Source organism: Marmota marmota, unplaced genomic scaffold, assembly GCF_001458135.2.
Source record: "Marmota marmota marmota unplaced genomic scaffold, marMar, whole genome shotgun sequence".
Taxonomy (NCBI): Eukaryota; Metazoa; Chordata; class Mammalia; order Rodentia; family Sciuridae; genus Marmota; species Marmota marmota.
In genome coordinates this window covers 5,938,322-5,960,188 of record NW_026000079.1, presented here as the reverse complement: position 1 = coordinate 5,960,188, position 21,867 = coordinate 5,938,322, and the positions used below count along the sequence as shown (strand labels likewise).

Sequence of the window (21,867 nt, the reverse complement as noted above, 5' to 3'; positions counted from 1 at the left end):
ATCTCTGATTTTTTTTTTTCCCAGTTAATACATTGGGAAGAAACTTGATAGCTGTGTATTTGCATGGGGTGGAACTTCTGATTTTTTATTGTTGTTGTAGATGGACATAATACCTTTATTTATTTTTCTGTAGTGCTGAGCATCAAACCCAGTGCCTCACACATGGTATGGGCAAGCGCTGTACACTGGGCTGAACCCTAGCCCTAGTATAACAATCTTAAATCTAAATACTCCTCAAAAGTAATTTTTTTGTTTTCTTTTTTTTATGGTGCTGGGGATTGAACCCAGGGCCTTGTGCATGCAAGGTAAGCACGCTATCAAGTGAGCTATATCCCCAAACCCACCTCAGAAGTAATTTTAATTTTTCATGCTTTCTTCAGAACTTTTTGGCAATAAATTGTCTTTGACATGTTAGTCATACCCTTTTTTAGAGGACTGAAGCTTATGTAACTACATAGTCAAATCAAAGTATTGGTTAATTTTATATCAGATGAATTGATGTTTGTGGGACCTCAGGGGGAAGGAAATCTTACAAGTGAGTCCTAAGATTATTCTTTCAGTACAGTCTATCTTCCACATATAGATACTCATTCTTGTTGAGGCTGTCCTATAAAAAGGGAACACTATGTCTAGCTAAGTCTGTTTCAGATGGTCCTACCTTGCTACTGTACCTTCACTGTCCTTCTCTTTTCCGGGAGTAATTACAAAGTAACTAAGGTTAATAACAAATATAACAATTCAGCCTGAACCACTGAGGGTATATTTGCTTTTGGGTATTCCTTCAGGCTCCTTTTTCCTAGTCTTATTGCTATGGTCAGACTTAATACTAGAAACTTAGCTCTGTCATTTGTCTTCTGTTTCTTAAGACAACCTCATCAGCCTTGAAAGGTGCCATCCAATTAGGCATTACTCATACTGTGGGGAGCCTGAGTACCAAACCAGAACGGGATGTCCTCATGCAAGATTTCTACGTGGTGGAGAGTATCTTCTTCCCCAGGTACAGAGGTCAATTAACATTTATAAGAATATCATTGAAAATGTGGGTTTTTCAAATCAACTCAGGGCAATTTTAAGAAATTGGGCCTGACTCACTTGTAATTCTTAGCCTGCTAGTTCTCAGCCTGGTCAAAACAGGCTGATGTAATACTGGAGCATTTGGAGAGCAGATGCTGCCATGAGGTTCTGGCCTGTGGAGTGATCTGTCCAAAAAAAAAAAAAAACAGTAGCATTGGCCAGGAGATACTGATTCCTATGTCTTGATCTTCTTGTTGTGACTTTGTCCCATTCAGTTTTCTCAGGAGAGAGTAATCCCTCTGGTTCTCTCAGAAAGATGAATTGACCTTCCTCTAAGGTTTCTTTTATTTAACTTCATAGTGAAGGGAGCAACCTGACCCCTGCGCATCACTACAATGACTTTCGTTTCAAAACCTATGCACCGGTTGCTTTCCGCTACTTCAGGGAGCTATTTGGCATCCGGCCTGATGATTACTTGGTAAGTGTCTCGTATCAGCACCCTGTGACTCCAGGTTTGAGGGATGTTCCCCAAGCAAGGCTCACTTTCTCCACAGTTTTGTTCTAGTTTTCCTTAGAACAGAAATATATTCATAGTTGACTTCTGTGTGGGATAGTTTGAATCTTTTTTACTGTCCTCTCTTTCGACTTTAGTATTCCTTATGTAGTGAGCCACTGATTGAACTCTGCAATTCTGGAGCTAGTGGTTCCCTTTTTTACGTGTCCAGCGATGACGAATTCATCATCAAGACAGTCCAGCATAAAGAAGCGGAGTTTCTGCAGAAGTTGCTTCCAGGATATTACATGGTAAGGAGGAGAGGAACACTGGCCACCTTTGCTGGACACTTCTGGACAAGGCTATAAAGCTGTCTTCAGCAAGCCAAGACAGTTCAGCGTTGTTTTCTTAACAGTTGTTTGTTTTTGTACTTTTGCCTCATTAGGTTAAAAAGGGTTTTGTAGAAGGGCATGTTGATGCACACTTGTAATGCCAGAGACTTGGGAGGCTGAGGCAGGAGGATCACAAATTCAAGGCCAGCCCTAGCAGCTTAGCAAGAGCCTATTTCTTTTTTCTTTCTTTCTTTCTTTTTTTTTTTTTAAAGAGAGAGAGAGAGAATTTTTTTTAATATATATTTTTTAGTTTTCAGCAGACACAACATCTGTTTGTATATGGTTCTGAGGATCGAACCCGGGCCGCATGCATGCCAGGCGAGCGCGCTACCGCTTGAGCCACATCCCCAGCCCCAAGAGCCTATTTCAAAATAAAAATTAAAAAGGGCTGGAGGAGGGCTGGGGATATAGCTTAGTTGGTAGAGCGCTTGTCTCACATGCACAAGGCACTGGGTTCAATCCCCAGCACCACAAAAAAGGGGGGAGGGCTAGGGGATGGGCTGTGGTTGTGGCTCAGAGTAGAGCGCCCGCCTAGCACATGCGAGGCCCTGGGTTCGATTCTCATCACCACATATAAATAAATAAGTAAATAAAAAGTATTGTCATCTACAACAACAACAAAAATACTACAAAAGGTGGGGCTGGGGATATAGCTCATGTGGTAGAGCACCCTTGGATTCAGTCTTCATTACCAAAAACGGGGGGGGGGGCTTTTTTTTGTCTTATGTGTTAGAGAAGTTAGGAAACACTTTATGCTTTGCATAATACCCCCAGGAACATATACTATAATTAGGAATACAAGACTTTTTTTAAAAAAAAAACACTGTCCTTTTGAATTAGTATATCCATTATATGTTTGGGATCTTAGCTGATTACTTTGTTGGAAGGTCTGTTGCTCAGGTTGATGGTGATCACATTGTTGAGATGCATTTGGAAATTTTGACCCAATGTGATGTGGGTTTATGAGCAGATTGTGCCTGAATCCCATGTAGGAGACAAAGGGAGGATGGATGGCAACCTTTGCCCTTGAATTTCACTGGAAAGCAGCTAACTTGCTTTACTGTGTTTTATTTTTGTTCCCTTAGAATCTCAATCAGAACCCTCGAACTTTGCTGCCTAAATTCTATGGACTGTACTGTGTGCAGGCAGGTGGCAAGAACATACGAATTGTGGTGATGAACAATCTTTTACCACGGTCAGTCAAGATGCATATGAAATATGACCTCAAGGGCTCAACATATAAACGACGGGCTTCTCAGAAAGAGCGAGAGAAGGTTCTCCCCACCTATAAAGACCTGGACTTCCTACAAGACATCCCCGATGGTCTTTTTTTGGATGCTGACATGTACAATGCTCTTTGTAAGACCCTGCAGCGTGACTGTTTGGTGAGTTTGCCATATTTACCTTTCTCTCAGACATCAGAAAATCTCAGAAATTAAAGCAGCTCGGTTCTTTGAAGGGCTGGGGTTGTGGCTTAGTGACAAAGCACTCACCTATCGTGTGAGGCACTGAGTTCGATCCTCAACACCACATAAAATAAATAAATAAATAAACAAAATAATAGCTACAACAAAAAAAGAAATATTAAAAAAAAAAAACAGCTTGGTTCTTTGAGACTGAGTCTGTGGGAGATGGAACTCTATTCCTTAGTTCCATGTTCTAGACTTCATTTAAAATGACTTTTAAATTTACCATGCCTTTCCATTTGTAATTTCTGTTTATCCTCTCACTGGGCCTTCTCTAGATAGCCTGGGTCTTGTAGTCAAACTTTGTACTTATTTTCACACTAGCACCATCATTCCCCAGATTTTGATTTTGTCTGCTAAATCCAAATTTGTATCTTGGAATCCGAGTGCTATTGAAGAAGAATCACACAACTTTGTAAACTGGCATATCTATAGATTTATGGTATTCACTTCTACCTAGAACTTCAGTATTGCTCATCATTTCATTTCCTGTTCCTCTCAACAGGGATTTTCAAATGTTTGGCATTCTGTTAAAACCATTTCAAATTCCTAATTCCCAACTTGTTTCTCAACACCTTAATTTTATATCCTGTTTCATCCCTTTGTGCTATGCTCATAACTAATTTATAAGTGTATCTTAAAAATTCTTAATTTTACTGGATACAGTGGTGCTTGCTCATAATAGTAGCTACCCAGGAGGCTGAGGCAGGAATATCACAAGTTGGAGGCCAATCAGGGCAACTTGGTGAGACTATTTTAAAATAAAATGTTAAAAAGGGCTGGGGATGTAGCTTGGTGGTAAAGCACACCCTGGGTTCAATTTCCAGTACCAATATATAAATGAATGATTCATAATAAAAATGAAAGGGGCTGGGATGAGGGCTGGGGTTGTGACTCAGCAGTAGCACACTTGCCTGGCATGTGTGAGGCACTGGGTTTGATTCTTACCACCACATATAAATAAATAAACATCTATCAACAAATAAAAAAATTTTTTTAAAAAGGCTGGGATGTAGTTCAGTGGTAGATTGCCTAGCATTTATGAAGCCCTCTTTTCAGGCTCCTATACTGCAAAAATAAATACATAAATCTCTTTTTTTTCTTATTTCTTTATGACCTTCTTCATCCCTTCCTTTCCTTCCTCTAGATTCCACCTCTATTGGCTACTTTCTTTCTACATGCAAGTAAGCTTTATCTGTTCTATCTTAAGTTTGGGAGGACTTTTTTTTTTTTTTTCCAGTGCTTTTAACTAATGATGCTTCCAGGCTTCCTTTTCCTTTCTCAGCTCTTACTCCTGTCCTAACCTACTGTGTCCTCCCTTTTTGTTCTCACTACTTCAGTAGAATTACTCTTTAAGTGACCACCTACATGCTGAGTAGAATACGTTTCAATTTTCTGCAGCATTTGACTGTAAATCATTTCCTTTTTCTTTCGGTCAACATTTCCCTACTGATTTTTCTTTGTTGTTGTTGTTGTTGTTGTTGTTGTTGTTGTTGTTGTTGTTTTAAAGAGAGAGTGGGAGAGAGAATTGTTTTAATATTTATTTTTTAGCTCTCGGCAGACACAACATCTTTGTTTGTATGTGGTGCTGAGGATCGAACCCAGGCCGCACGCATGCCAGGCGAGCGTGCTACCGCTTGAGCCACATCCCCAGCCCTGTTGTTGTTGTTTTAACTGCTTTTGCAAAATCATCTTCCTCTGCTCAGTCCAAAATATTGTCCATTCTTGCCTTTGTTTGCTCAGTCTGCATCTGCTTCCAAGGATAATGTCTATTTTAGATTGTATCCTTCAATTGCAAGGACTGGAGACTTACTCAACCAATGGAGACAGGTTTTTTTCACACTGTGCACAAAAAAAACTATCCTAGCCTTAGGTTTTCCTCTCCTTTTACTTCATCCTTCTATCAGCATACCCTTGGTTGAGTTTTCACAGCACTGGAAGTATACCCAGGCTTCTTTATTTTTTGTTACAGGAGATTGAACGCAGGGGTGCTTAACCACTGAGCCACATCCCCATCCCTTTTTTGTTTTTTGTTTTAAGACAGGGTCTCCCTAAGTTATTGAGGCTGGCTTTGAACTTGCAACTGGCCACAAATTTGCAATACCCCTGCCTTAGCCTCCTGAGTTCCTGGGATTACAGGCATGTACCACCTGACCTGGGAGACCAGGCTGCTGCTACTACTACTTCTTTTTTTTTTTTTTAGTATTTATTTTTTAATTTTAGGTGGACACAATAGCTTTATATTATTTTTTTTAATGTGGTGCTGAGAATCGAACCCAGTGCCTCACACATACTAGGCAAGCACACTACCACTTGAGCCACATCCCCAGCCCAAGACCAGGCTTCTTAATATGACATATATTGTGCCCTCATTGTCTTGCCCATAATCTTCTACACCAGGTATTTGCATATTATGTTCTAGCAATACCAGATTATATCTCCCTGCACAAAATGTGCTGTTTTGCGCTCCCAGTTTTAGCAACGTTCTTTCCTGCCTTTATTTACTTGGGCTTATTTTATGTCCAATTTCTACTTCATAAATCCATTAGATGTGTGCTGCTTTTCTGTCACATAAATACTTCTCTTGTTGCATATGTTAGACTGTATTGCCTTTATTTACATTTGTAGCCCTTCTAAATTTATAATATGCTTGAAGACAGAAATCCTTTGTGTGTTTATGTCTGTGTGTGCATGGTGTGGGGTATTGAACCCAGGGCCTTTTGCCTGGTAGGCAAGTACTCTACCACTGAGCTACACCCCAGCCCAGAAACTCATCAGGTATCTACATATCTAAGTGTATATCTATAACACATTGTGGGGATTCAGTAAATTTTGAACCGAATTGAAGCTGATAGGTTAAAGTCTGCTCTGTTACAAAGAATACTTTTTTTCAGTTGTTGCTGGACCTTTATTTATTTTTATGTGATGCTGGGAATGGAACCCAGTGCCTCACACTTGCTAGGCAAGCACTCTACCACTGAGCCACAACCGCCCGCAGCCCCAATAAAGTATGCTTTTACTTAGACTTTAATTGTGGATTCCTTATAGCACAAATACATATTCCTTGTTACCTTGAGAATATAGTGTTATTTTCATGAAGAAATACAAGGAGTGTCTGTGGATTGGCAGTGGGATTTGAAAAATTAATTTCCATTACTCAAATGAGAGAAAGATAAAGGGGTATAATTAAAGACTGACCAGAGAGCTTAATATTCTCTTCTCCAAAGAGTAGGAAGAACAATGGACAATTTTATGGTTAGCCCTGAAGGTTCATTATCAAGTATAATTAGATCATGAAGCTGTGAAATCCTGAAAAAATCCTTATGCCTCCAAAGGTTCATATCATATTTGTTTGGTTGCTTGTTTTTTCCATTAGGTGCTGCAGAGTTTTAAGATAATGGATTACAGTCTTTTGATGTCAATCCACAACATAGATCATGCACAACGAGAGCCCTTAAATAATGAAACACAATACTCATTTGACACGCGCAGACCAGCTCCCCAAAAAGCTCTCTACTCCACAGCCATGGAATCCATCCAGGGCGAGGCTCGACGAGGTGGAACCATGGAGACAGAAGATCAGTGAGTAGGCTCGGGTACCAGGGAGGTGAGCACAAGCTCACAGCACTTTTCCTTAAGGAACATACTTGGATTCTGGAAAGAAAGAATAGCTTTGATTTCAGCAGTCAAACCAGCAACATTAATGCTTATAGAACCATAGGAAGACCTTTCTTAAGCAGGACGGGGAGGGAGGGGGCAAGAGGTTGAAAAAGGATGATGGAATAAGATGTCCATCTTAAGTGTATTAAGACAAGAGTGGTGTGAATATACTTTGTATACAACCAGAGATATGAAAAACTGTACTCTATAGGTGTAATGTGAATTATAATGAATTCTGCTGTCATAAATTTAAAAAATTTAAATAAAAGAATATAAAAGGAAAGGAGGAGGTCTTTGATTTGGGGTTTATAGTACATCTGGGAAGGTGAGCTACTCAAGATGAAAAGAGTGAGTCTTAGACACATATATGAAAATTATAACTTTATAATAATGGCTTCTTAATGTAAGGCATCTTCTTAGCATCATGATTTAACTAATGTTAGTAAAATACACGAAGTATCTTTAGGTATCCTATAATATGACTGTTAAGAAGAGTATCTTGGGGCTGGAGTTCTGGCTCAGTGCTATAGCGCTTGCCTGGTGTGTGTGAGGCACTGCGTTCAAATCTCAGCACCACATATAAATAAATAAATAAAATAAAGGTTCAGCAACAAATAAAAAAATATTTAAAAAAAGAAGAAGAATATTTTAGTGGGCATAAGTTAAAATACGAAAGTTCTTAGGAAGTTTAGTTAATTGGGGGAGTATTCCCCAAATTGCTATGTAATAGGGATTCTACAGTCTCTGATGGATAGGAGACATAATTAAGGAGATTGTAGAGAAGACTAAAACGGGTTTCTTAAGACTTGAGGAAGGATTTCATTCTCTTATAGTTTATGAAAAATGAGTCAGTTATGTTTAGGTCTGAGTTCCATGTTCTAATTTGAATTAGGGTTAGGAGAAGCCTCTGCCTGCTAGCCAGCAGATTTTCTAATTCTTTCTTTTTGTCTTCCCCAGTATGGGTGGCATCCCTGCCCGGAACAGTAAAGGGGAAAGGCTCCTGCTTTATATTGGCATTATTGATATTCTGCAGTCTTACAGGTAAGAAACATATAGACCTCAAAGTAGGAGACAGAGTAAATGCAGATAGCTACTCATGTTTTTTAGATGGGTCTATCATCACACCCTTCCTAAAGCAGAAACATTGAGTTGCTGTTGGACTGTTTAACCCATTGGTTTTCTAAACTTCCTTGATTTAACCTCTCTTCCTGGCTTCCCTACCCCACCACTTCCCCAAACATGATATATATACCTTCTCTGGAAAGCTGAATCAGTCCTCAGAAGCACCAGAGTGGAACATGCCATCTGCCTGGCTCTTTGTGAAAACCTGTGAGGTGTGTCATACTCCACATTGGAGTATAGCTGGAAGCATATTCCCTTTCCCACAGAGGAAAAACAAGAGGATCACTGTTCTATAAAGGTATCAGCCTATGGAACAACAGAGATAGTGAAGTGGTGATGAGGGAGAAGCTAGAAATGTTAGGCCCCATTGTTATTCCTGTAACACTTTGGGTACTAATAGGGACTGGAAAATACTTGACTTACTGATTTCATATTATTATCCACTTTCTACTGCTATTTCCAGTTTTGCCCATCTGTTTCTCCAGCTCTCTTTTTACAATTCATATTATTTTGTTTTGTTTTGCAGTGCTGGGTATCAAATCCAGGGCCTCTCATGCATGCTAGGCAAGTGCTCTACCACTGAGCTATATCCCCAGCCCATTTAAAATTAATATTATTGTCCCTGATTTGCCAGGACATATAAACTGCCCTTTTCCTATGAAGGAATAATTGATTTACATAGAAAAAGCATTGATTGCTGGGCACAGTGGTGCATGCCTGTAATCAATCCCGGCAACTCAGGAGGCTGAGGCAAAAGGATTACAAGTTCAAGGCCAGTCTCAGCATATTAGTGAGGCCTTAAACAACTTAATAAGAATCTATCTCAAAAAAGGGCTGGGGATCTAACTCAGTGGTAAAGTGCCCCTGGGTTCAATCCCCAGTACCTCCCCCTGTGAAAAAAAACAAAAAAAGGCATTGATTTCTAATCTGAATAAGCACTGCCATGCCTTTCTCTGGAAAGCCAGCTTACCAGAGTGGAAGTACTTTGTCAGATTTTGTCTTTTCAAGGTTTTATATTATTGCCTCTTCCTAGAATTGGGGGAGGAGAAAAAAACCTATTAGACATTCATTCAGAAATAGTGTGTGTGATATTAATTTTTCTCTGCAGGTTTGTTAAGAAATTGGAGCATTCTTGGAAAGCACTTGTACATGATGGGGTGAGTAGCAGTCAGCTAAAGGCTTCCTCCCCACTTTTGCCTCTCTCACTCCCAATTTCATTTTGGGGTTTTATCCTTTGGACAGGGCTTGGTCTAAAGGAAAATGGTCCTTGGACTACAAATTCTTTTATTGGGCCTTTCTCTAACTCTGTAGCCATCTCTTCTGCTCTGTAGGACACTGTATCGGTGCATCGTCCAGGCTTCTACGCTGAACGGTTCCAACGCTTCATGTGCAACACAGTGTTCAAGAAGATCCCCTGTAAGTGGCTTCTACCAGATGATCCCCCAGTGGCTCCCTTACCCCAAGAGATGGGTGGCAGGACACCTGTGTCAGGGAGCTGCAAAGGCCAAAGGCCTCTCCTGCTCTACCTACATCCTGTGAAAGCTGCTTCTCGTCTTTATGTCAGTCACTCTGTCTGTCCCAGTCGTTTCCGAGTTGCTGCTTTCCCCCTGGCTCTCCCTCCATGTGTCATTGAGGTGAGGGCCTTTTCTGGGGAATTGGTGGGATTGCAAAAATGTTTAGTTATGAATGTAGAATCCATGCTGCAGTCTCAGACAGAGCCAGGCTTTTATGTACAGGGAGTGATAGACAAAGATGTTACCAGTATTATATCTTCTGTCCATGCCCCAGGTACCAAGCAGTTCTCAGACTAGTTGCTGTGGGTGAAGCATTTCTGGTTTCTGCTTAAAACCTCAACTTTATGGGTTTAGAAGTTCCAGTTTGGGTGTGGTGATGTCCTATCTCAAAATAAGATAAAATTAAAGGATGGGGATGTAGCTCAGTGATAGAGTGCTTGTCTAACATGTGTGAGAAAGAAAGACAGAGCTGGGCATGGTGATATAAGCCTGTAATCCCAGCAACTTGGGAGGCTGAGGCAGGAGGACTGCAAGTTCAAAGCCAGCCTCAGAAACTTTGGGCCCTACCTATCTCAAAATGAAAAATAAAAAGGGCTGAAGATGTGGCTCAGTGGTTAAGCACCCCTGGGTTCAATCTTTGGTACCAAGGGGTAAAACAAGGCAGGGGGAAGTGCCAATATGCTCCTCGCCCCCCAGCCATCCATGCTGTTGCCATGGTAAATTCCAGCTCTTCCTTCACCTCATCAGACATCAGTAATCCTTTAGTGAGATGTAGAGGACCTAAACATGCCAGACAGTTTTATGGGGGATGGAAAAATCCTATCTTTTCAAAGTGACACATAAATAAGTATAAATTACACTGTTGGGTGCATACATCTTTTAGGTTGTGGGGGGAATATTACTAAAGAACAAGGGAATTATAGAAAAGAGCACATCTCATCAGGTGGAAGCAAAACTATCAAGGTTGCATATAGGGGAAAGGGAGGGAGATGAGTATGTGTCATCTTTCTTCTAAGTTTTCTGCTTGTTTCCTAAATGAAGTGAAATGAAACACCTCCCACTCCAAATAGTAATTCATAGAGCCGCCTTCATTGATGTTAACCCTTATTCCTCCTTTGCTTCAGAAGAACAACTTTGGCTGTGTGTACCAACTCCTGGGTACACTAGGAGTTTGTATCTGTGTCTTGGTGATGGTTTCTGAAGTGGGTGCTAAGTAGGCTCTTTCTTTCCCTTTTGAAGTGAAGCCCTCTCCTTCCAAAAAGTTTCGGTCTGGCTCATCTTTCTCTCGGCGATCAGGCCCCAGCGGCAATTCCTGCATTACTTCCCAGCCATCCGTCTCTGGGGAACACAAAGCACAAGTGACAACAAAGGCGGAAGTGGAGCCAGGTCAGCGCCAGGGCTGGGGCTTCCCGTGTGATTGGGCATGCCTTCCCTCCCTTCTGAGACCTTATCTTTGGCCAGGAATTCTACTCCCCATTTCTATCCAGGAAAAGCCAACTTATTCCAGTTTTTCCCTTACCCCATTTTCTTTCTTTCTTTCTTTCTTTCTTTCTTTCTTTCTTTCTTTCTCTCTTTCTCTCTTTCTCTCTCTCTCTTTCTCTCTCTCTCTCTCTCTCTCTCTCTCTAATATTCTTTTTCTTTTCCAGATGTTCATCTCGGTCGTCCTGATGTTTTACCTCAGACTCCACCTTTGGAAGAAATCAGTGAAGGCTCACCTGTTCCTGGCCCCAGTTTCTCACCTGTAGTTCCAGAGACTTTGCAGATACTAAATACAAGGTTGGTTCTTTGGCCCCTTTCTCCGTGTATCTTGGAAAAGTGTGGGGATAAGGGAGATCTGTGTGTGCAGACTTTCTGGTATTCACTCACATATCCTAACTAACCCTTCATCTCCTGGTAGGGGTAATGTGAGAATTCTCACTTAGAATTTAAGGCTGGGGGCTGGAGTTATGGCTCAGTGGTAAAGCCCTTGCCTAGCATGTGTGAGGTACTGGGTTCGATTCTCAGCATCACATATAAATAAATGAACAAAATAAGGGTCCATCAACAACTAAAAAATATTTTTTAAAAAAAATGTAAGGCTGGAAAAATCTTTGCTGGGTGATGAAAATAATGAAGAGTCAGTTTTTCAGAAGGGTCCAGTGTAAAGATCATGACTTAATTTTATTATCTAGTGTATTTGTTATCTATTGAGTCATAATAAATTACCTTAAAACTGAATGGTTTAAAATAATAAATATACATCATGGTTTCCACGGTCAGGAAACCAGGTGCAGCTTAACTAGGTCTTCTGGCTCAAGGTTTCTCATGAGGTGGCAATCAAGCTATTTCTGGTGCTAGAGTCTTGTCTGAAGGTTTGACTGGGAGGATTTGCTTCTAAGCTTATTTGTGTAGTTATTGGCATGATTCAGTTCCTTGTGGATTGCTGAACTGGAAGGTCTTAGTTCTTTGCTGGCTAGGGACTGTGGGCCTCCCTCACTTCTTTGCTCTGTGGGTCTCTCTGTGAGGGAGACTCAGAGCATGGCAGTTGGCTTCTTATATGCTTGAGCAGAAGCCATAATCTTTTTGTAACCTAATTACAGAATTGATAGGATACTATTACTTGTGCTTCATTTTACTGAGTAATGCAGCCCACACTCAAAAGGAAGGGATGACACAAGGATGTGAATACCAGGAGCAAGGATCGTTAGGAGCTATTTTAGGAACTGCATATCACAGTCTGGCTCCTGGCTCCAAGTGACTTACATCTCTCTATGTGCAAACTACATTTCCTTCCTCCAGAGATCTCCCAAAGTGTTATCCCTTTAGCATTGGATCGAAGCCCAGAATTTTGGTATACAAGTTGGGTCCAGATTGACTGAGTTCCTTGGGTTTAAGTTCCTTAAGCGCAGCTGCTCGACCAGAGCTCTTAGTCTGTGAAACTACAAAGACAAGTTAAATTGGGCATGGTCATGCATGTTTGTAATCCCAGCTACTTGGGAGGCTGAAGCAGAAGGATCACAAGTTTGAGGCCAGCCCCAGCAACATAGCAAGACCCTTTCTCAAAATAAAAGGGCTGGGGATGTAGTTCAGAGGGAGAGCACCCCTGGGTTTGATCCCCAGTAGCAAAAGTTAGGGGATGCTGGGGTACAGCTCAGTGGTAAGGTACTTGGCTTGGCTAATGTATGAGGTGAGGTTCTGGGTTCAGGCCCCATGTGCCCCTCTCCAAAAAAAAAAGTGGTGAGGAGTTATGGGAGGCATGAAAGAAGTTAACTGATGCATTCGCTATTCTGAAAGTCAGGAAATGTTGGCGTTTCTTTGATTAGATCTCAAGGTGAGAGAATAATTCATGTCTCTTGGCTTGGCTTGGCAGCTGAGTAATTTTTCCTTTTTTTTGGTAGGGGAGTGGTGGTGGGTACTAGGGACTGAACCCAGGGGTACAAAGTTTGAAATAAGGTCTTAAGTTGCTTGGGGCCTTGCTGAATTGCTGGGGCTGGCCTTGAACTTGTGATCCTCCTGCCTCAGTCTCCTGAGCTGCTGGGATTACAGGCATGTGCCACTGTGCCCTGCTGCAATTTCTTAATTTTAGCATTGATTGCTGTCTCAAGAGTTTCAGATTTTTTGTTTGTTTGTGCCAAGAGTTGAACCCAGGGGTGATTTACCACTGAGCTATATCTCAGTCCTTTTTTTTTTTTTTTTGTACTGGGGATTGAACTCAGGGGCGCTCAACTATTGGACCACATTCCTAGCCCTATTTTGTATTTTTATTTAGAGACAGGGTCTCAGTCGTTTACTTTAGCTGAGTCTGGCTTTGAACTCTCAATCCTCCTGCCTCAGCCTCCCTAGCTGCTCGATTATAGGCATGTGCCAACACACCCGGCTCCCAGTCCTTTTTTTATTTTGAAACAGAGTCTCAATTGCTAAATTGCCAAGTCTGGAGTCAAATTTGCAATCCTCCTCCTTCAGCCTTCCAAATGGCTGGGATTATAGGTATGCACCACCATGCCCTACCAAGGTTCAGAAGTTTTGAAACTTTCCAAATCCTGGCTTCTTTTTGTTTGTTAAGTCTTCCATTGGGCTTGAGATGTGGCTCAGTGGTAGAATCCTTACCTTGTGTGCATGAAGCCCTGGATTTGATCCCAGCACCACCAAAACAGAAGAAGAAAAAGAAACCAGGTGACAGTTCAAGACTTTGCTTGGAAATCTCCTTAGCCAGATCACCAGTTCATTACTTAGGCACATGTTCTGCTTTTCACTAACTGGACGATGTTGCTGGTAAGTTTTGTGCCATTACATTATAAGGATCTCCAAATTCCATTTCTTTTTTTCCTTTTTTAAATAATTTTTTAGGGGCTGGGGATGTGGCTCAAGCGGTAGCGCGCTCACCTGGCATGCGTGTGGCCCGGGTTTGATCCTCAGCACCACATACAAAGATGTTGTGTCCACCAAAAACTAAAAAAATAAATATTGAAATTCTCTCTCTCTCTTAAAAAATTAATAATAATAATAATAATAATTTTTTAGTTGTTGATAGACTTATTTATATGTGGTGCTGAGAATCGAACCCAGTGCCTTACACATGCCAGGCAAGTGCGCTACTGCTGAGCCAAAGCCCCAGCCCCTCCTAATTCCATTTCTAATTAGATTTTTCTCACTGGTAACCCTAGTTAGTCCAAAATTCTATAAATAGCACATTCAGGACACTAAACTTGCATTAAAACTCTCCTCAAAGCCATTCCCATCTTCTAAAGTCAAAGCCATCTTTTTTGTGTGTGTGTGGCAATGGTGGTGTGGTGCTGCTGGGAATTGAACCTAGGAACTCCTTGCATGCTAAGTAAGCACTCTGCCAATGAGCTATACGCCTAGATCCCTAAACTTTACATTTCTGTTAGAAAAACTGCACAAATCTGTGTTATCTATTATGTAACAAGTTACCCCGAAACTTAATTTGTTCTTTTTACGACAGTAGTGTGTATTTTGTCATATATGCATAGAGTATAACTTCACAGTTTTGTGGTTTTACATGATGTGGAATTACACTGGTCGTGTGTTCATGTATGAACATAGGGAAATTATGTCCAGTTCATTCTACTGTCCTTCCTATTCCCATCTCCTTTCCCTTCCCTTCGTTCCCCTTTGTCTAATCCAGTGACCTTCTGTTCTTCCCTCACCTGTTGATGACTTTGCTGATGGTACTTCCTCAGTTCCTTGTCACATATTGTCCCATCTATTATAGGACAGCTTATATCATAGCAGCTTCCTAGCTTTCCTTAGAAGAAGCAAACTGAGAGGAAGCTAGTCTTTTCCTAACCTAGTCTTAGAATTCATATTCATTTGTGCTACATTCTGTTACAAGAGAATCACTGAATTCAGCCCATACTAAAGAGGAAGAGGTGACTACCAGGAGGGAGAGATTTTGGGGAGCACATTTAGAGGCTGCCTTCCATACCTGGGAATTGAAGAAAGAAAAGCAGAGTACTATGAAATATTTTGTAGTGCTCAAGAAACGACATAATTTTAAACTAAAATAATTTAAGTCTACTTCCACACTTACTTATATGGTTGGTTATAGGATTCCTTGAAGACTTTTGGACTGAGGGCAGTTTCTCTTTTATTTATTTATTTATTCATTATGTGGTGCTAACTTAAGTACTAAATTGGGTAGCTTCTTAACATCTTTCTGAATCCAAAATTGATTCTGGGGCTGGGGTTGTGGCTCAGCAGTAGAGCACTCGCCTAGCACGTGCGAGACCCTGGGTTCAATCCTCAGCACCACATAAAAATAAATAAAGGTATTGTGACCAACTACAACTAAAAAAAATTAAAAATAAATTGATTCTGAAGTGAAGCAGCATTGAGATGTGACCTTAGAGTCTTTTTTTTTTTTTTTAATCTAATTTTTCTCCTGTCTCTTTTTCTCCTGTTAGTTTAATGTTGGAAAAGCTTGAAATTACAGAGTCAGAGTTCTGCCATGTGAGTGTTTGGGATGTGGGGGAGGTAGAAAGTGGATCACTGACGGGTGCAGTGACACACATCTGCAATCCCAGCACACCTGTAATCCTAGTGGCTCAGGAGGCTGAGGCAGGAGGACCACAAGTTCAAAGCCAGCCTCAGCAATCTAAGCAACTCAGTAAGACCCTGTCTCTAAATAAAATATTAAAAAGGGCTGGGGATGTGGCTAAGTAGTTAAGCACCCCTGGATTCAATCCCTGGAGGTACCAATAATAAAATGGGTCACGGATGGAATGGAGCAAGAAGTTAATTGGCAATGTTAGAGGGGTTCCCCTAATTTTTGCTTCTTAAAGTTTTGTGGGTTTGGGACCTTATATTTGGAAACTGAGGCTGAAATAGAAGAAAGTGTCTTAACTTTGGCAGCTAGATTAAAATTACCTTGAATTTCATTTCTGCTTCCTTATTAAATACACTCCAAATATTTAACTTTACAATTCTTTTCCTTTTCAGTGAGCAAGAAATTCTAGAAGACCTGAATTAAGATTCTGCTGTCTCTGATCCTAGAATGTCAGCCTTTGCCCCAGGAATGCTGAGTTTTCTTCTGCTTGGTCATCAAAAAAGGAGTTATGATTTGGAGGCTAGGGGAGCTCTCCATTTCACTACCCGAAGAAGAATTTACTCTCCTTGACCTTCCTCTGAATGGGCATTAGTGCCTTGGACAATTGAGGACAGCAGTATCCCCTCCACTTAAGTTGGGTGGCATGAATTTTCAACTGGCCTGCCTTGGCTTCCACAACTGAATTTTTTCAAAGCCCTAGTCTTTGTGCTGGAAGTGGGGTTGCTGGACTTTGGGTTTCTTCCCTCCTCATCTACCTTTCATCAGGAGCTGGACTCTTATTAATTTCCTCAGGACAGACTGGCTGACAAATTATCCCCATCTTAGCTCTTTCTCTCTGATCCCTGAATAAGACCCTGCACTTTCTGTAAAGATTTTTGGGAGAGTAAGGGTGTTAACCACCTCCCAATCTTCTTTTTTCCTTAAAAAAGGAAAAGAACAAACAGTTCACAGCACAATTTCAAGGCAGTTTCAGATCAAATTCCAGAAGTGTCAAAGAGAGAGACCTATTTGTATGCCTCTTCCCACAGAAGAGTCCTGGTGTTGGTGAAGCAGAAATATGGTGACTGCTCTGCCAGCAGCAGTTCCTCTTTAACTCCTCCTCTCTTGATTTCTCCAGGATGAAGGAATGGAGACAGTGCAACATGGGGTTATCTTACTCCTTTTGTTAATCCAGTGGGGTGGGTATGGGGCTCTTCAGAACTCTTCTAGGGAGGACCCTGTTCACTGCCAGACCATATAGTTATTACTGTTCTGCAATTTGAAATGTATTCTGGTTGTTTTCTAAAAATTGAAGACTTTACATTCTCTAAAGGAGATTTCTTGTTCTTCCCAATTTCCCCCCCAAAATGTTCTGTTGTTCATGGAGCTAAGGTGGAGGGAGACTACCTGGAAGTCCATATCTACCAGAATTGAGAATGTTTTCTTAAACTCTTGGGGAGCCAGCAGCCTCCTGGTAAGGTCATTGCTGTGCTACATGCTCTCTCCCCTCTCTTCATGCAGGGAAGTTGGAAGTGGGAGCTATATAAGCCCTCTCCTGCCCATCTCTAAGAGTTGTTTGTGGCTGTCTGTCTGAATTGTCCGTTCTTGTCAGGGGAAGAAGAGGGCCTTGTGTCTCAGGCAGATTGTTGAAGTCCCACAATATCTCTTCTCCATCCCACTGTACCTGGATAGTAGGTTAACCCATACACCAAATAACTGTCTATATTAGACGCCTCCAACCAGTTTCTGGCTGCCTGTCTTTGCTGCCATGTTTTTTACAAGATGGAAAGAAACAATTCTTGCTATTTTTTTTTTCATAATTTACTATTTATGATGTATTTAAATGTTTTATTCAGGACAGAGTTCTGTAAGGGGTGGGAGGGGATATTTGAGGGAGGGCTGGGTCTTAGGGAAAGGAATAGGGAACTCATCGTTTTTATGAAGTGTTACTATTTGCCTCTACTTTGTATTGTTCAGAAATGGCAAAATGTGATAATAATAAATATCATTTTAATGTATTAAACTTTCATCACTTATTTAGACCTCTTATTGTGTTTTTTGTTTCTTTGTTTATTTAAATACTGGGAATTGAATCCATGGACTTGCACCTAATTCAAGTGCTCTACCACTGAGATATACACCCCACCCCTCTTGGTACCTTTACTTTTTCCCATTACTGGGTATTGACCTGGGACTCTTTATCTTTTGGGAGAGCGGGTTCTGGGGATTGAACCCAGTGATGTATTACCACCAAGCTACAACCTAACACTTTTTTTGGTGAGGGGTGGTACTGGAAATCGAACCCCAGGGTGCTCTACTATTGAGCATCCCCAGCCCTTTGATTGATTGATTTTTGGTGCTGGGGCTGGAACCTCAGTTCCATGCTAGGCAAGCATTCTACCTCTGAGCTACATCCCAGTCTTTTTAACTTTATTTTGAGACACTATCTCACTAAGTTGCTTAGGTCCTTGCTCACTTGCTGAGAGATTGGCCTCTAGCCTGTAATCCTGCCTCAGCCTCCTGAGTCACTTACATGTGGATTGCTTAGAATTACACGCATGCTCTACTGTGCTCAGCAGTTAGATTCATTTTAAGGCATAGAGATAGGGAAGCTTTAGAGAATCCTCCTTTCCATACCACTATTCCCTATCCTGGTAAGAATATTTTACAAATATTTATGTAGCAGCTAGTGAGTAATGCCCAAAAGCAGTTGGAGGTCAAAAGAAGTAATTGTCCTTCCAGGAGTTTATAATATCCAGGAGTAAAAAACATAGATGGGAGATATCTAAGCCTAAATTCTCTGAAAGATGGTACCAAAAAAAGTGGAAAAACATTAGAGAAAAATAATTTAGGACAGGGTGTGTCTTCAGTGGTAGAGCACTTGCCTCTAGGATACTCCAGGCCCTGGGTTCAATGTCCATTGTTGCAAAACACCCAAAACCAAAAAATAATTCAAAGACAATCTGTTAACGTTTTTTCTTTTTTTTTAACCTGGGGATGCTTAACCACTAAGCCACATCCCCAAACTTTTTTTAAATATTTTTTAGTTGTAGTTGGACACAATACCTTTATTTTATTCATTTTTATGTGGTGCTGAGGATTGAACCCAGGGCCTTGCATGTGCTAGGCGAGCGCTCTACTGCTGAGCCACAACCCCAGCCCCAACCTTTTTTTTTTTTTAGATGGCATCCCTATGTTGCTCAAAGCCTTGCTAAACTGCTGAGGCTGGCTTTGAGAACTTGTGATCCTGCCTCAGCCTCCTGAGCCACTGGGATTAGAGGCATGCACCATGCATGACTCTGTTAACAAAAGTTTTATCAGAATGGATAGAAAAAGCAGACTGGTTGGACTAGAAGTCAGATGTGAGGTGATGTGAGTCTGGTTGATGGTGAGAGCAATTGGAAAGAAAAGTTAACAGCATTGAGATGGTAACAAAAACTTGATGGGGCAGGGCATGGTGGTCCATGTGTGTAATCCCAGTGGCCTCAGTGGCTCAGGAGGCTGAGGCAGGAGGATCTTGAGTTCAAAGCTAGCCTCAGCAAAAGTGAGGCACATTAAGCAACTCAGTGAGACCCGGTCTAAAAAAAATACAAACTAGGGTTGGCTCAGTGGTCGAGTGCCCCTGAGTTCAATCCCTAATACCAAACAACAACAAAACACTTGGGGCTGGGGTTGTAGCTCAGTGGTAGAGCGCTTGCCTAGCCTTGGTGAGGCACTGGGTTCGATCCTCGGCACAACATTAAAAAATAATAAAGGTTAAATTCTTTTTTAAAAAAAATAATTATTTTTTAGTTTTAGATGGACACAATATATTTATTTTTATGTGGTGCTGAGGATTGAACCCAGGGCTCGCATGCTAGGCGAGTGCACTACCACTTGAGCCACATCCCGAGCCCCAGGTTAAATTCTTAAATAAATAAAACTTGATGGGTCTGGGTACAGTGGTGCACACCTGTAATCCCAGCAATTTGGGAAGCTAAAGCAGGAAGATCAAAAGTTCCAGGACAGCTGGAACTTTTAGGGAGACCTTGTCTCTAGAAAATAAAAAGGGCAGAGGATGTTAACTCAGTGATAGACCACTTGGCTAGCATGTGTGAGGCCCTAGGTTCAATCCTCAGTACTGCAAAAAAAAGTAAAACCATGTGATGGAATCATTGGATTGGAAGAGGAATTAGGGATTCTTGGTTTAATTTTGACTTTAACTCACAGGTTCAGCCCTCATTTAATCTGGATAAATAGAAAGCAGTTTTTGCTAACAGGAATTGTATCTAAATGTATTTTAAGCATACATGGTTTTTATTTTTTATTATTTATTTATTTATGCTACCCTGACCTTAACATTCCCTCTTCAGTTTACAGCTGTCAAGGGAGTGCAGTAGATACCCTTTTCTGGTCAGAGGATCCCTCTAGTGGTGAGTGGCAGCCAGTGTTCATTCTATAGCTGCACCCTAATTTCTATTCAGATACAAACAAGGTCTATTTGTGTAAAACTTCTGTAATAAAAAGGGACACTAAATCCTAGTAAGGACTGGGGATACAGCTCAGTTGACACAGTGCTTGCCTCACATGCACAAGGCTGAGGGTTCAATCCCTAGTACCACCACCAAAAAAAAAAATCATAGTAAAATTGAAAATCCTCATATGCTCTAGTGTTTTAAGAGTGTCAGACTCAGCTATTCCAAAAAGGTATTCATCATTAAACAAAGACTCTCCAGTGGAAATAAGATACAAGATTAAACTATTTATACTTCAGTTATTTGGGGACATGAAAATGTGGTTGTTTTTGGGGTCTGGGGATGTGGCTCAAGTGGTAGCGTGCTCGGCTGGCATGCGTGCGGCCCGGGTTCGATCCCCAGCACCACATATAAACAAAGATGTTGTGTCCGCTGAAAACTAAAAAATAAATAAATATTTTAAAAATTCTCTCTCAAAAAAAAAAAGAAAGAAAATCTGGTTATTTTAAATCTTCTAAAATTGCTGCTTAGTCAAGAACGATGATGTACATCTGTAATCCCAGCTGCTCTGAAGGCTGAAGTAGAAGGATCGCAAGTTGCAGACCAGTTTGGGCAATCTAGCAAGACCCTGATGCAAAAATTGAAAAGGGTTAGGCAATGTAACTCAGTGGTAGTGTGCCTCTGGGTTCAATCCCCAGCACTGCAAAATTTAAATAATTTAAAAAAAAATCGGGGCTGGGGATGTAGCTCAGTGGTAAAGTGCTTGCCTCGCATGTGTGAGGAACTGGGTTAAATCCTCAGCACAACATAAAATTAAATAAATAAAGGTATTTTTAAAATGTGTTAAAATTTATAAACGGCTGGGGATGTGATTCAGTGGTAGAGCACCCCTGGGTTCACTTTCCAGTACTACAAAAGAAATTCAAAAGTCCATTAATAAGGATCTGATTGCTGGTTCCCATTTATCTTTCCTCTTCCCATTTTTTTTTTGTACTGGGAATTTAACTCAGGGGCACTTGACCACTGACCCACATCCCAGCCCTTTTTTGTATTTTATTTAGAGACAGGGTCTCACTGAGTTGCTTAGCGCCTCGCTGTTGCTGAGGCTGGCTTTGAACTCTGATCCTCCTGCCGCTGGTTCTTTTTTCCTTTTTACCCAAATTTCCAAAAGTAAGGGTAGTATGGTGAATCACCATGTACATTATAACTCAATTTCAATAATCATCAACATAAATAATGCCAGTCTAGGGTTAGGGATACAGCTCAGTGGTGGAGTGCTTGCCTAGCTTCCGAAGCCCTGGATTTGATCCCCAGTACTGGGGGAAGGGGGGAAGTCAGTCATCTATACTTTATGCTCCACCCCCTACTTTCTTTCTGCATTTCTAAAGGATCAGGTTAAAATGGTTCTAGACATCATATCCTTTCATCCATAAATATTCCAACACATGCTAGACAAGTGCTTTACCACCAATTGTACCCCCAACCACTAAAACCTACATTTTTTTACTTTTTGCATGCTGGGGATATAATGGCCTTGTGCATGCTAGGTAAGTAAGTGCTCTACCACTGAGATAAACCCAGTCCTGATAAGGACTTTTTAAAAAATATTATTTTGGGCTGGAGATGTGGCTCAAGCGGTAGCGCCCTCCCCTGGCATGCGTTCAGCCCGGGTTGGATCCTCAGCACCACATACAAACAAAGATGTTGTGTCCGCCGAAAACTTAAAA

The 21,867-nt window shown here is 41.1% G+C and overlaps 1 protein-coding gene and 1 long non-coding RNA gene across 3 annotated transcripts in view; one reads left to right on the top strand and one right to left on the bottom strand.

The window, feature by feature from the left end:
• Positions 1-17,728, top strand: part of Pip5k1a (phosphatidylinositol-4-phosphate 5-kinase type 1 alpha) — a 46,054-nt gene extending 28,326 nt beyond the window's left edge. The window contains exons 5-16 of one of the 2 annotated variants that reach the window (XM_015502945.2): positions 867-997; positions 1,375-1,492; positions 1,666-1,818; positions 2,985-3,284; positions 6,742-6,947; positions 7,983-8,066; positions 9,256-9,304; positions 9,479-9,563; positions 10,901-11,047; positions 11,308-11,437; positions 15,565-15,610; positions 16,100-17,728. In XM_015502945.2, the coding sequence (XP_015358431.1) occupies positions 867-997; positions 1,375-1,492; positions 1,666-1,818; positions 2,985-3,284; positions 6,742-6,947; positions 7,983-8,066; positions 9,256-9,304; positions 9,479-9,563; positions 10,901-11,047; positions 11,308-11,437; positions 15,565-15,610; positions 16,100-16,102 (1,452 nt within the window). In that variant the 3' untranslated portion in view covers positions 16,103-17,728. The remainder of the gene's footprint in view (positions 1-866; positions 998-1,374; positions 1,493-1,665; positions 1,819-2,984; positions 3,285-6,741; positions 6,948-7,982; positions 8,067-9,255; positions 9,305-9,478; positions 9,564-10,900; positions 11,048-11,307; positions 11,438-15,564; positions 15,611-16,099) is intronic. The other variant, XM_015502946.2, reaches the window with a different exon arrangement.
• LOC125620277 overlaps positions 10,427-21,867 on the bottom strand; it is a 14,286-nt gene continuing 2,845 nt past the window's right edge. The window contains exon 2 of the long non-coding RNA XR_007351893.1: positions 10,427-10,999. This is a non-coding gene — a long non-coding RNA (uncharacterized LOC125620277). The remainder of the gene's footprint in view (positions 11,000-21,867) is intronic.